The 15,975-nt window shown below is 42.4% G+C and overlaps 1 protein-coding gene across 3 annotated transcripts in view; it reads right to left on the reverse strand.

Annotated features, from left to right (window-relative positions):
- Positions 1-5,941: 5,941 nt before the first annotated feature.
- B4GALNT3 (beta-1,4-N-acetyl-galactosaminyltransferase 3) overlaps positions 5,942-15,975 on the reverse strand; it is a 378,744-nt gene continuing 368,710 nt past the window's right edge. For 2 of the 3 annotated variants that reach the window (XM_030214008.1, XM_030214010.1), the window contains 3 exons: positions 10,517-10,670; positions 9,232-9,358; positions 5,942-6,153 (listed from right to left, as the gene is read on the reverse strand). In XM_030214008.1, coding sequence (XP_030069868.1) covers positions 6,045-6,153; positions 9,232-9,358; positions 10,517-10,670 — 390 coding nt within the window. In that variant the 3' untranslated portion in view covers positions 5,942-6,044. Of the gene's footprint in view, positions 6,154-9,231; positions 9,359-10,505; positions 10,671-15,975 lie in introns of those variants that run through there. The other variant, XM_030214009.1, reaches the window with a different exon arrangement.

A 15,975-nucleotide genomic window follows, 5' to 3' on the forward strand; every position in this document is an offset into this window, starting at 1 on the left:
TAAAACTTGGGGGTCCATGGATCAATTTTAACAGACAATGGAAAAGGTGCCAGGACTCAGTACCCCCAAGTACCCCCTCAAAAAAAGCCCTGCTTTTTGGACGTCCATCTCTTTCGAAAATGAGCCCGATAGTCACCTTATTTTCTAACTCCTCTTGCTCCCTTACCTTTCTATTTATTGACCATCTCTCTGACCTTTCTTTAAAATTAGTTACCTTACTTTCTAACTCCTCTAACTCTCTTACCTATCTATATATTCCATCTTTGCTTATACCCTACACCGTCAATTAAAATGTCATATTACATATTGTGTTTGCATTGTAAGGATTATACAATGCCATACTTTGTATTGTTATTTGAATATTTTTACTGCTGTAATTGTCTATTGCTCATGTTTGATTTATTCTTACTGTACAACGCCTTGAGTAAATTCCTTCAAAAAGGCAGTAAATAAATTCTAATAAATAAATAAACTGGTCAGAAATGGCTCCTGACTGGTTAAGTTGCTTGTTCGGAGCTAACTGGTCATTTTCAATGACACTTAACTGGTTAATGCTGCTGAAAATGTCTGGTTAGCATCAAACTCAAAACTGGCTATTTTGGGGGAGTTCCGGGGGTGGAGTTAGAATTGGCAGGTTAAATACCGATATTCAGCACTTAACTGGCCAAGGTAACTGCATAAATAGAGATGAATAAAAGTCAGTTCTATCTTTATGTGATGCCCCCATAGCCGGTTAAGTGCTATGCTCTAGCCGGCTCTGCAAATTCGGAAATTCAATGCTGAAGCCCGGACATGGCCTGGCATTCAATTTCCGGGCATGTTGCTGGCAGCGGTCAGCATAATGCTGAGCACCGCTGGCTGAATATCAATCCCTTGATGTCCATATTCTATACCAGTGGCTCCCAAACCTGCCCTGGGGGACTCCCAGCCAGTCACGTTTTCAGGATATCCACATGGCATGAGATACTGCCTCCATTGTATGCAAATTTTCTCACTCATATTCATTGTGGATATCCTGAAAAACTGGCTGGCAATTCCCTAGGACTGACTTATACACATAAAACCAAGCAGAAAAAGCACCAAGGGCCGTCAAGTGTGGGATATTTGTAGACTCGACAGGGGCTGTGTTTTGGCATCAGTACGCCTGCATCATGAGCTGGAGTGAACAGGACTCTTGAGGGATACGAAAAAGTAAAACCATGGCTGAAAATGTCTGGTTAGACTCAAGAAAAATGTCAGGAAGTATTTTTTCACGGAGAGAGTAGTGGATGCTTGGAATGCCCTCCCGCGGGAGGTGGTGGAAATGAAAATGGTAACAGAATTCAAGCACGCGTGGGATAAACATAAAGGAATCCTGTTCAGAAGGAATAGATCCTAAGGAGCTTAGCCGAGATTGGGTGGCACAGCCGGTGGCGGGAGGGGGGGATAGTGCTGGGCAGACTTATACGGTCTGTGCCAGAGCCGGTGGTGGGAGGCGGGGCTGGTGGTTGGGAGGCGGGGATAGTGCTGGGCAGACTTACACGGTCTGTGCCCTGAAAAGGACAGGTACAAATCAAGGTAAGGTATACACAAAAAGTAGCACATATGAGTTTATCTTGTTGGGCAGACTGGATGGACCATGCAGGTCTTTTTCTGCCGTCATCTACTATGTTACTATGGCACACTTAAACCAGTAATCAGTGTTGTAAGACAATCTAAAGTGCGAGAAAAACCAGTAAACGGCCTGCTCGACAGCGTCTCTACATTCATGCCAAAAACTCTGTTGAACAAGCCGTTTACTGGTGTTTCTCACACTTTAGATTGCCTTACAACACTAGTTGCTGGCAAGTGTGCCATGGTTTTACTTTTTCTATCCCTCAGGAGTCCTGTTTACTCTGATCCCTGACACAGGCGTACTGACACCGAAATACAGACCATGTCAGGTCTACAAATAAAGGACTCTTGTTTGTCCCATACTTGACGGCCCTTGGTGCTTTTTCTGCTTTTGTTTTGTCCTTAAGAGGCATGAGAAGGCAATCCATTTAAACTGAAACAAACTATACGCTGTACAAGTTCATGATGCCACCAGACAATGGCAACCAAACCAAAGGAATGTTCTAGAGTCTTATGAAACATGAGAGCTAAATGTTGAAGTTCAATTATGTGGTTTCAGCTATATATAAGGTGTCATTTTCTGTGACCACTTAAAACCAAAGACAGAGAGGAATTCAGAAATGTACAGAAATTTCTTGGAACACTGGACTATCTCATCAAGATAATTACTCTTTAGAGCTCACAGGCTGGTATATGTTTCAGTAAAAGAAAGGAAATGCAAACTTGATTATTTCCACTCTCAAAGTAAACCTTCCCCTGCCTGTTGACTTGAGTTTTCAGATCGTTCAATGAGATGCTGTAGAACCTGTCATGTTTTAAAGTATACAGCAAACAATGCACCTGGGGCATACAGTACTCTATTGCTTTTGTGACAGTATTTGGCAGCTCAGTGGTGAGACCTGGTTGTGTACTGTAATTCATGCAAGACAGTTCTGTGGCCAGTTTAACTATACAGAGATTGGAGCCAACTTTTCAAAATCATTGGGGTTGCTAAACCCATCACAAATTACACCTCCTTGAACCAACCAAAAGCATTTGCTCAATATTGGGGGTGCTCAAGCACCAACAGAGATGACACCTATGTACAGAGTTAATAGAGCACAGAGAATGGTGGGAAACACACCATAAGGTTTAGATGACTAAAGGAGCAAACTAAAGACATACTCAATAGATTGTTTAAATATTCCACTCATTCTATAACAGGTCACCTAAATCTAAGCACAATTTGTGTGCTTAAATTGATAGAATACTGCCACTCACACAGGAAGTATACATGTATGCACATAAATGGCAGTATGCCCCTAACTGCTAAACTGTTAAACTGGCTTAGCGTATAATTGTTGGAGGGGTGGTTCACATGGGGGGAGATTGGGCAAATAATAGGGGGAGACAACTTTTACGCATTCTACTTACAGAATACTGTAAGTTACACATATAAATGCTATATTTCGGAGTGTACACTTATACCAAATGTACACACCTACAATTAAGCATGCTGACACATGTAAGTGTTCGTATAGAATAGGCTCATTACCTGTGCAAATATGGCACCTAAATGCTGGTGCCCTGCCTCCTGTGTGCCTAACAGTACCTAGATTCTCCCCAGGAACTCCAAGAAGTGCGGAGAAAGAGTCAGGAAACAATCAGACCTTATGGAACTCAACAACTAATCTGACTAATTCACATATGTCATTATCTATTATTGATATAATTCCATCAAATTATGTTTTTGCAATAAGCAGGGGAAGGAATGATCCAGTCTAGAAATGATGACAGACGTGTCTATGCAAGGTAAAACAAAAATGAAACTAGGGTTAAATTTGGAATATACAGTATCCAGCTCTAATGGCAAAAATACCCTCACTTCACTTACATATTGAATACTCATCAAACCTTGTCAATGAAAGGGATTTGTTGGGTATTCTTTTCTAAGTATTATCTTACATATTCTTGAAGAAATAAGGCACTGGGCCTACTGTTGTATTTAAATGGTCCCAGAATGCATGTGTTTTTATTTTACTTGAATAAATTAAAGCATCTCAGAACTAAAACACTGCATTAAGAAACAAAAAATATAAAGACTTGATCCCCGTTTTCCTTTAATATCCTTAAACTACAGGAACTCCACTAGCATTACCATCCTAAAGTGCTCAACATCCTCCTTCACTTTCTTTGGTGCTTAGACATACTGCACAAAGGCAGTATAGTCAAAGACCTGAATGTCCTGCTCATAGACAAATAATTTACATCTCAGCTAGACAGAGATACATGTAGGTTATCTACAAGAGCCCTCTATGATGAAACTCAACATTTTATCTTCTCTCTGCAGTATGGCATGTGTTTGCAGGTATTCCACTCAGATCTAGCACTTTTCAGCCTATTTTCCTTATGTCCACTGGGTTTCCCAGTTTCTTGTTTGCACTAAAACTACAGTCACCCACACCGGCCTAAGGTCTTCTGGCACCAATTCTTTGCAGTAGCAGGCCAGCAGATTAGAGCACACAGATTTTCACCTAGGAACAGTCAGATGTGCAGAAAATGCATGAGAAATCATCCAAGTTCTGGAACGATGACAGATTTTGGACAGAAAACCTAACAAAAGGTTTTTTCACACGCCATTTTGTTTCTTTTCGTAGGCTGCATCTTCACATACACACGTAGTCCTGATGAAAGAATCTTAAAAGACTACTTAAATGACTTTCTCATGAGGCATCCAATATTTCTTTCACTCTCTTTCTTTCTCCACATACAGTGGGGGAAATAAGTATTTGATCCCTTGCTGATTTTGTAAGTTTGCCCACTGACAAAGACATGAGCAGCCCATAATTGAAGGGTAGGTTATTGGTAACAGTGAGAGATAGCACATCACAAATTAAATCCGGAAAATCACATTGTGGAAAGTATATGAATTTATTTGCATTCTGCAGAGGGAAATAAGTATTTGATCCCTCTGGCAAACAAGACCTAATACTTGGTGGCAAAACCCTTGTTGGCAAGCACAGCGGTCAGACGTCTTCTGTAGTTGATGATGAGGTTTGCACACATGTCAGGAGGAATTTTGGTCCACTCCTCTTTGCAGATCATCTCTAAATCATTAAGAGTTCTGGGCTGTCGCTTGGCAACTCGCAGCTTCAGCTCCCTCCATAAGTTTTCAATGGGATTAAGGTCTGGTGACTGGCTAGGCCACTCCATGACCCTAATGTGCTTCTTCCTGAGCCACTCCTTTGTTGCCTTGGCTGTATGTTTTGGGTCATTGTCGTGCTGGAAGACCCAGCCACGACCCATTTTTAAGGCCCTGGCGGAGGGAAGGAGGTTGTCACTCAGAATTGTACGGTACATGGCCCCATCCATTCTCCCATTGATGCGGTGAAGTAGTCCTGTGCCCTTAGCAGAGAAACACCCCCAAAACATAACATTTCCACCTCCATGCTTGACAGTGGGGACGGTGTTCTTTGGGTCATAGGCAGCATTTCTCTTCCTCCAAACACGGCGAGTTGAGTTCATGCCAAAGAGCTCAATTTTTGTCTCATCTGACCACAGCACCTTCTCCCAATCACTCTCGGCATCATCCAGGTGTTCACTGGCAAACTTCAGACGGGCCGTCACATGTGCCTTCCGGAGCAGGGGGACCTTGCGGGCACTGCAGGATTGCAATCCGTTATGTCGTAATGTGTTACCAATGGTTTTCGTGGTGACAGTGGTCCCAGCTGCCTTGAGATCATTGACAAGTTCCCCCCTTGTAGTTGTAGGCTGATTTCTAACCTTCCTCATGATCAAGGATACCCCACGAGGTGAGATTTTGCGTGGAGCCCCAGATCTTTGTCGATTGACAGTCATTTTGTACTTCTTCCATTTTCTTACTATGGCACCAACAGTTGTCTCCTTCTCGCCCAGCGTCTTACTGATGGTTTTGTAGCCCATTCCAGCCTTGTGCAGGTGTATGATCTTGTCCCTGACATCCTTAGACAGCTCCTTGCTCTTGGCCATTTTGTAGAGGTTAGAGTCTGACTGATTCACTGAGTCTGTGGACAGGTGTCTTTCATACAGGTGACCATTGCCGACAGCTGTCTGTCATGCAGGTAACGAGTTGATTTGGAGCATCTACCTGGTCTGTAGGGGCCAGATCTCTTACTGGTTGGTGGGGGATCAAATACTTATTTCCCTCTGCAGAATGCAAATAAATTCATATACTTTCCACAATGTGATTTTCCGGATTTAATTTGTGATGTGCTATCTCTCACTGTTACCAATAACCTACCCTTCAATTATGGGCTGCTCATGTCTTTGTCAGTGGGCAAACTTACAAAATCAGCAAGGGATCAAATACTTATTTCCCCCACTGTATCTCTTTTGGTTTTATTGCTGGAGACAAATTCCCCTTAATTTGCATATCTGCTTCTGAGGTACAGGTATGTCTGGATACTAGAACAGATTAGTCCACCAAGCATTTTTCATGAAGTTCCTGGCCTACGACTGTTCCACATGCCTCGTTTGGAGTGAAAATGATGGAAAAAGTTTCTCAGGGACAGCCGTTCCACTTCCAGGCCAGCCTGCACAATCCTGGAAAGGAAGAATATCCAAATGGGTAAAGGACTGAAATAAAATGTTAAGGAAGCTAGCATGGAAGAGCATGAGATGAGAAATCACAAGGAACTTTAAGTGCATATGTTCAATAATTACAAAAAAGAAAATGACCTGGCAAATGACTCATGAGTCATGAATAAAATAAAGCACTGGGCCTGATAGTCAATGTGATTTAACTAGACAGGAGTGATTTCTGCCTGGTTAAATTGTGCTGAGTTGGGCTGGCCATTGATAGTTAGTGGCACTTAATCTAGCAGTACCCCTGAATAAATCGACAGAGCTCTGTGGGCACCAGCAATAATTCAGTGCCAGTGCCCACAGAGCTAACCAGGAAAGTAGGACTGCACAAATAGCAGTCCTAACATTTCCTGGTTGTCTATATGGATACAATACTGAATACTGGCTGTACCTGCATAACATCTGGGTATCGCTGCTCAGTCAGATGTTCAATGCTGGTGCATGGATATGGACCAGAATTGAATAATCAGGTCTAATTTGGCTGAAGGCAGCGAGTGCTTTAAAGAAAACGCTCTGAATATCAGCTGGATTCATTCTTATAAATCTGGTTAGCTTAAAAAAACAACACTATAGCATCTAGGTTGGGGCTAGCACATATTCTGAGAGTACCAGTTTGCACTAAATCCAACATAAATGATAACTGATCTCTATGTATTTAGCCCACTATTCAAACAATTCTACATATGAAGCCTCCCAATGGTATCAATATGTAAATTAGAAAGAAAGGTTACTTACCTGTAAACAGAGGTTCTCCATGGACAGCAGGATAGATCAGCTACACATGGGTGACATCAGTTGACAGTGGCCATTTCGAATGTGCACATCCAGAAAAGCCAGGAAGCTTTTTGGGCATGTGCACATTCCTCCCTCTCTCTGTCAATTGCTTCTGCCCCTCAGTCTACTTCATCCATCCAGCAAGACAGTATTGGATTTTACTCTTTTTTTCTCCCGAAAGACTAAGGATACAGGGTTCCAAACATACAGGAGGTATGACCTAAAGGATCTAAAGTGGTACCTGTGAGATTTGACCCAAAGGGCCTAGAGTGGCACCTATAGGAGTTTCAAATTTGAGCATCAAATAATTTAACTACCTATGATATCATGAGTGAGGGCTGGCCTTCAGATTTATACAGCTAGACAAGGTTACAAAAGTAAAGCAAAACTTTTTATTAACTCAGAGGTTGATGCTTATTACTTCACAGGTACAGATAAAAAAAAAAGGGGGAAGGTCTCTTGAGATTCAGAGGAAATTTGAATATACGCCTATGGCTGACAGGCTATAAAACATAGTTTACATAGTCTCTCTCTCTCTCAGGTGGCACAAGCACTGGTCTGGCTTCAGCCAGGCCTCAAGAACAGGATTCTAACAATTATTCAAGTTAAGGTTTGGCCTACCTGAGCTAGATTATGGTAGCTACAACAGAGGTAGTGAAAGCATACACTGTGGGCCTGCTTCTCCCTTCCCTGGGCATCCTTAACCCAACTCTGGCCCCACCTTTTATACTTCGTGACAGCTGTCCTCCTAGCTTCACCCCTCCCATGTCACTTCCTTTTTGGGTGGAACTATGGGGCTTAAGGTGGTTCCGATATTGTGAAGGAGTATTCTTAAGGGACAGGGGCAGCGTCCTATAGACTCCCTCATATACCCCCTCCCTCAGCTCCACCATATCTGGTTGAGCACCTGCCATGTCAAGGTCCATCTCCTGAGACAAAATAAAATCAGCATTAGCATGCTTCTGGCCAACCTGATGTTGTACCTGAAAGCTGAAGGGCTGGAGGCTGAGGACCACCGCATTCGATTCTTTGTGGTGAGCCATCTACCTGAGGGGTTCGTGGCCTGTGATGAACACAAAGTGCTGTCCAAGCAGATAATACTGGAACATCTTCAAGGCCCACTTGACAGCTAGGGCTTCCTTCTCAATTACAGCATAGTTCCTCTTCCTAGGAAATAGCTTACAGCTAATGTAAGCTACAGGGTGCTCTTTGCCATCTTGGGCCAGGAAGACCCTGTCTGACCTCTGATGGGGGATATCCAATTATTGGCTGACTGCTTGATAAATCCCAGTTCCAAAATCTCAGCTACTTCTTTTGCCATGGCCTGCTGCTGGGCTTCTGGATCTGATAGAGGCATTGCCGGACAACCCCTCCAGGCTTAGTGATATCATCATGTTGCAAGGTGGGTCCAGCCCAGCATTCCGAAAAACACATCCTTGTTCTGGCAGACCAACTGTTCCAGGTCAGCCTTCTATGAGGCAGAAAGCTGATTACCAAATGGGACTTACAGGGAACCTTCAATCCAAAGTTGTCCCTTGGGACCAGTGCTGCAGTCACCAGAACCCACTTCTTTAACAATTTGATGTGGAAGATCTTTGCCTTATCCCTCTTGTCTGGTTGAGCCACCTTGTAATTGACCAGTCCTGTCTTCTTGAAGCAACTTAAAAATTAATTTAATTTGATCTCTTTACACTGATCTTCTATGTTAATTCTATTGATAGAAAGCTATATTATTTCATAAATATAATCGGTCAAAATAAAATTTTCAAAGTTGTTTCAGATTAAAAAAATATTTTTTAACCAATCATATTAATAACAATCCTTTTATATAATTAGTCAGGAATCCCACAAAAGCCTCATATTTAATGAAATTAAAAATGGTATCTGACAGGCACAGAAAGGGGAAGACCTGGCCAAGGAATTAAGCCCTGGTCTTCTGCTGAGGGGGACAGAATTCTCTAGGAATTATTGGTGAAATGCAAGACTCCTTTCAAGTCATTTTATGTTTTGGAATATGGCAAAAGAAAGTATATATACAAAATAAAACAGGCATACTACTCTTCTGTAGTTTCTGGATCTTAGAGGACAGATTTTAATATGTAGCAAACATACTTTAGAAAACAAGTCAATACTTTTCCCCATTTTTGAACTTGTAGGTCAAATAAGTTACACAATGATTTCAGCAAGCATACCATGACTACCACCAGGCTGGAATGAGACACTAAAGGGAAAAGAATGCAGGACTGCTTTAAAGTCACCTACCTGTCAAGAAGTTCCCAGTCCTCTCCTCCCCAGCGGTCCCGGAATTCTTTGGTGTTCATTCCACCAATCATATCCAAGTCAGCTTTATAGATACCTAGAAGACCAAATCCGTTCACCTCCCAGTAACCTGTAAATGAAAGTAAGAAAGGAAAATTACAGTGTCTTGTCAAAAGAACAGGAAAGTGGATCCAAGCCAGTTTTTACTTGCCATTAAAATAACTTGTCCTGAAATAAGACTAAACCCAATGTGATTGAGCTCCAGTGAACAAGAAAACTGGGAAAGCCTAAGAGGCTTGGTATTCATTTTTGTGGTTCTAGGAGTAGGAATGAATGAAGTTTAAGGCTGAAAATAATAGACGAAGGAGAAATGATCTGACCATGCTCTCTTCATTCTTTTCATTGGTACACTCTTACTTTTTTGCTGCTCTCAAAATCATCTCTTACAAGGATATAATTTTAAGGAAAAACAATATTTACTGTGTTACTATGTTATTATGTTAAACTTGAACAGAGATGCAGAACTCGTGCATTTTACTTTACAAACATAATGAAGGAAAATTCCACAATGGAGATCCTATTAAAACAATGAAAATCATACCTATTTTTACTTATTTTATGACGACAACATAGGAGTGTATTTGCATTTATAAAATAAGTTTCTACAATTATTGCCAGTAGGGCACAAATGCTCTCACACAAAGTAACAGTGTTTTGAAAATATGAAGATAAAGAGAGCGACAAATAAAAAATGACCCCAAGGTTATGAACTGAGGGGACAGTGTTGTCTGCATAAACAGGGAAAGTAGGCAGGTGGGAGCTGGGATTAGGGTCTTGGCCATGTCAAGTTTCAGATGAGAGTGAAACATCCTAGTGGTAATGTCAGACAAGCACTATGAAAGGTATGCATATATTTACAGAATAACACTTAGGTGGAGCTTTGACATATCCACATGTATACGCATGCATACCTTCCTATATTGTTCATCACCTGTTTCTTCCCCTTACTACTATATTTTGTCCCATTCTCCATTCTAGTTATTCCCTCCCTCCCAGTTTGCTGGTTACCATTAGACCTTTGTCTATTTGTTTGACTACTTGATTTCTTTCCTATCAACTTATTGTAGTTCCTTTCCTCTTTTTGAGTTTATATTTTTAGATTTGTAAACCACCCAGATCTGTCAGTCAGCTAGGGAGGTATGGAAAGTTTTAACATAGTTGCCATTATCCTAATGAAATATGTCCATAATGTCTATATTTTTGGGCAATTGACTCACATTTATCTTACCATGAGGATCACATGGAGAGGAACCACAATGCAGTCTCATGACCACGGGTGCAAAGGCCATCTTTCCTTTAACACAATGTTTTCTGATGGAGTCAATGATACCATATGGAAAATGGATATGGAGATCACATAAAAAAATTATGCTGTTCTGATCCTGCAACAAATGAAGAATTAGTTCAGTAAAATCATCTCTTTTTCACTGAACATATAAGCACTTTGAAGAGTAAGAAAAATTATCCTCTAAGGGGGTCATTTTTTAACTGTGCAACGCATTAAAATATGTGCATACTTTTTCTTGTGCTAGTTTAGGAAAAATTTCAAACGACATACTTCTGCTTTGAAAATTATCCCAGGGAAAAAATGTACACACTTTTATAACTGCCGACAGACACAAATTTTCAGGTTAATATGTACATGTTTTCAAATGAGTGCTTGTAAATGCGATAAATTTGCATGTGCAGTTGTCAACCTAATTTTGTATAGGGTGAATTAAGTAGGAAAACTGTAGTGGTATTTTATAATAGGCTCATTAAACATGGAGCCTTTTATAAAATATGTATAGCAGTCAGAGGAATTCAGCAACAAGGAGTGTTACCTGAATCCTCAGTGCTTCTACTGTAATCTGTAGAATAAAACCCTCTGGTTGACTTCATATGTACAGTGGTGGAAATAAGTATTTGATCCCTTGCTGATTTTGTAAGTTTGCCCACTGACAAAGACATGAGCAGCCCATAATTGAAGGGTAGGTTATTGGTAACAGTGAGAGATAGCACATCACAAATTAAATCCGGAAAATCACATTGTGGAAAGTATATGAATTTATTTGCATTCTGCAGAGGGAAATAAGTATTTGATCCCCCACCAACCAGTAAGAGATCTGGCCCCTACAGACCAGGTAGATGCTCCAAATCAACTCGTTACCTGCATGACAGACAGCTGTCGGCAATGGGTCACCTGTATGAAAGACACCTGTCCACAGACTCAGTGAATCAGTCAGACTCTAACCTCTACAAAATGGCCAAGAGCAAGGAGCTGTCTAAGGATGTCAGGGACAAGATCATACACCTGCACAAGGCTGGGAATGGGCTACAAAACCATCAGTAAGACGCTGGGCGAGAAGGAGACAACTGTGGTGCCATAGTAAGAAAATGGAAGAAGTTACAAAATGACTGTCCCCATCGAACCAATGATCTGGGGCTCCACGCAAAATCTCACCTCGTGTGGTATCCTTGATCATGAGGAAGGTTAGAAATCAGCCTACAACTACAAGGGGGAACTTGTCAATGATCTCAGGCAGCTGGGACCACTGTCACCACGAAACCATTGGTAACACATTACGACATAACGGATTGCAATCCTGCAGTGCCCGCAAGGTCCCCCTGCTCCGGAAGGCACATGTGACGGCTCCGTCTGAAGTTTGCCAGTGAACACCTGGATGATGCCGAGATGTGATTGGGGAGAAGGTGCTGTGGTCAGATGAGACAAAAATGAGCTCTTTGGCATGAACTCAACTCGCCGTGTTGGAGGAAGAGAAATGCTGCCTATGACCCAAAGAACACCGTCCCCACTGTCAAGCATGGAGGTGGAAATGTTATGTTTTGGGGGTGTTTCTCTGCTAGGGCACAGGACTACTTCACCGCATCAATGGGAGAATGGATGGGGCCATGTACCGTACAATTCTGAGTAACAACCTCCTTCCCTCCGCCAGGGCCTTAAAAATGGTCGTGGCTGGGTCTTCCAGCACGCCAATGACCCAAAACATACGCCAAGCAACAAAGGAGTGGCTCAGGAAGAAGCACATTAGGTCATGGAGTGGCCTAGCCAGTCACCAGACCTTAATCCCATTGAAAACTTATGGAGGGAGCTGATAGCTGCGAGTTGCCAAGCGACAGCCCAGAATCTTAATGATTTAGAGATGACTGCAAAGAGGATGTGGACCAAAATTCCTCCTGACATGTGTGCAAACCTCATCATCAACTACAGAAGACGTCTGACCGCTGTGCTTGCCAACAAGGGTTTTGCCACCAAGTATTAGGTCTTGTTTGCCAGAGGGATTAAATACTTATTTCCCTCTGCAGAATGCAAATAAATTCATATACTTTCCACAATGTGATTTTTCGGATTTAATTTGTGATGTGCTATCTCTCACTGTTACCAATAACCTACCCTTCAATTATGGGCTGCTCATGTCTTTGTCAGTGGGCAAACTTACAAAATCAGCAAGGGATCAAATACTTATTTCCACCACTGTAGGTAGGCAGACTGGTGTCCTTCAGGTGAACTTTCTGATTTCTGATACTTTCCAGAGAGAGCTGGAAGATGCAGAAAACTTGTAGAACAATACAAGTGTCCAGTATAATTAGTGAAAGCAGTGCCGTAGTGAGGGCTAATGGCACCCGGGGTGGTCGCCTCTGCGCATCCCCTCCCCGGGTGCAGCACGGCGCGACCCCCGCCTCTGCGGCGTACCCCCCCCCCCGGACCGCATTCTTATCTACGGGAGGGCCGATCCGCCCCGAGTGCATGTCACTCGGAGCTGCGTCGGCCCCACTGGTTCCCTGCTCTCTCTGCCCCGGAAAAGGAACTAACCTGTTCCGGGGCAGAGAGAGCAGGGAACCAGCGGGGCCGGCACCCCCCCGAGCGCGTGCACCCGGGGCGGACCGCCCCTCCCGCCCCCCCTTCCTACGCCACTGAGTGGAAGGCTCTGGTGGCAGAAGAATCCTCCTCTGAGATTCCACACAGCAACAGTGTCTTACATTTACATCTCCCGTCTCTGCCCCTTCCGCTGCAAGGGAGAACCTTCAAGCCCAGCCTGATCAACGTAGGACTCAGATACTAAACCTTACTGTGTCCCCCAAACCAGTACACAAAAGGTATAAAAGTGATATTGAACCTACAAAGTTGCTGACCTGTATGGATGCATGGGGCTGGAAGATTCTCTGTCTTGTTTCTAATCACTTGAAGAAGAACTATTCTGAGTTACTTTGTGATTTCCATCAAGGTGACCTGGTCACCACTCATGTGGTTCAGAACATCTACATGCTGAAGGATAACATCTTTTATCACACAGCAGGGAGTCTTAGGGTTCCTGGTACAGCTACAGGATCCCTTAAGGAGACAGAATTGGAGCTCAGTCACCCCAAGTCTCAATAGTGATAGTATCTGAGGACCTGAAGGCGACGAAACAGTGTGACAAGGCGGTGGCCGTAGCTAGAAGATTGCTAGGCTGTATATAGAGAGAGGTGTGACCAGCAGAAGAAAACAGGTTTTAATACCCCTGTATAAGACGTTGGTGAGGCCCCACCTGGAGTATTGTGTTCAGTTTTGGAGGCCATATCTTGTGAAGGATGTGAAATAAATGGAAGGGGTGCAAAGAAAAGCTATGAGAATGGTATGGGATTTGCGTTACAAGATGTATGAGGAGAGACTTGCAGACCTGAACATGGATACCCTGGAGGAAAGGAGAAACATGGGTGATATGATACAGGCGTTCAAATATTTGAAAGGTATTAATCTGCAAACAAACCTTTTCCGGAGAGGGGAAGGCGGTAGAACGAGAGGACATGAAATAAGATTGAAGGGGGGCAGACTCAAGAAAAATGTCAGGAAGTATTTTTTCACAGAGAGAGTGGTGGATGCTTGGAATACCCTCCCGCGGGAGGTGGTGGAGAGGAAAACGGTAACGGAATTCAAACATGCGTGGGATAAACATAAAGGAATCCTCCTCAGAAGGAAGGGATCCCCAGAAGCTTAGCTGGCGGTGGGAGGCAGGGCTGGTGGTTGGGAGGTGGGGATAGTGCTGGGCAGACTTATATGGTCTGTGCCACAGCCGGTGGTGGGAGGCGGGGCGGGTGGTGGGGAGGTGGGGTTAGTGCTGGGCAGACTTATACAGTCTGTGCCCTGAAAAAGACAGGTACAAATCAAGGTAAAGTATACACAAAAAATGACACGTGAGTTTATCTTGTTGGGCAGACTGGGTGGACCGTGCAGGTCTTTTTCTGCCGTCATCTACTATGTTACTATGTTAATAATGCTGCCTGCCATCTTGGAAGTGATAACCAACTTTGAGATAATTGTTAATCTTGTTAAAGGGAACTGATAACTACAGCTGCACCTGACAGTTACAACAGAGATAAGGAAAACTGTTTGATCCCTGCCACCCCCAGTGGTAGAATAACAGAGTTAAGATGTGCAGCACTTCTGGGAAATGGGAGTGAATTGCTAGACACACACTTGAGTATATTTATTGCCACAGTTAAAGTTTGGTTTGATACATGTTACTTGTCTTGCCACAGTTACCTTTGAGAGATATTAGTAAATCCTAGCTCAGAACAAATTATATTGGAGTCAGCTGAGTTTATCGTGTGGAGAGTTATAAAAGTCTGAACTGCTTATTTGGCCTTATAGATTTATTCAGCCCCAGCTCTGGTCCCATTGTATCAATAAACTTGGATGTGTACCCGATTCCCACTCCACAGAGCAAGCACTATGCATGCATTGAACCCATGGTTACATATCTATAGTGCTGCAAAAATATACATGCTTAGAACATAGAACATAAGAACCCATTTTACAAAAAACCCCAAACATATTTAAAAACAAGCATCAAGACACAGAATATACATATAATTTGAAGATAGGCCCAAAACAAGCCTCCTTTAAATATGTGTGTGCTGCCTACCTATATGTATAAGCAGTGCATTTTCTAAAATCATTTCATACATGTGTACATTGATTCACACATGTAAATCAGCATTTTACGCATGTAAATGGCACCTAACTCTCTAAAATATGTGCATATCGGATGGACAATTATATAAAAACCTATTTCTGCATGTAAGGTACTGGCTTATGTGCAGAAATATTTTTGAAAACTACCCTGTACATATGTACCTGAGGCATCTACATACCAGGAATAATTTAGTTTATAGTTCATTTGAATTTGATACACCACTTATCCACAAAAGCGATCACAGTGGTTTACAATATTTAAAATTAAAATTAAGGGAAAAAAAACACAGAAAAGAACTCCATTAATTAAATACGATAGCACAATCACACCAAACCATTCAGTTCCAATCTAAGACTCATATTAAAAAGTTAAAATATAAAAATAAAAGTGTAAAAAAAAACCCAAAACAAAATCTAATATAACTCCTCTGGGAGAGGAGCCTGAAAACCTGAGAAAAATGCGATAATGATTCCATATCTCAAATAACTTGTGGAAGAGCATTCTAGAGTGTTGAAGCTACATAGAAAAATGCACCTTTCCAGGTTCTTTAACTCTGGAATCCTCAGCAAAACAGCCTTCCCCAGAACACAAAGCCCTTCAAGGCTCATATGGAACCAATAGACCTGCTAAAATAAAATGACTCACTCAAGGTCACAAGGAACGCCAATGGGAGAAGCAGGATTTGCACCTTGTCTTCCTGCACTTTTGTTTGGCCCCACCTTTCTTGGCC

Source organism: Microcaecilia unicolor, chromosome 9 (assembly GCF_901765095.1).
Source record: "Microcaecilia unicolor chromosome 9, aMicUni1.1, whole genome shotgun sequence".
NCBI lineage: Eukaryota > Metazoa > Chordata > Amphibia > Gymnophiona > Siphonopidae > Microcaecilia > Microcaecilia unicolor.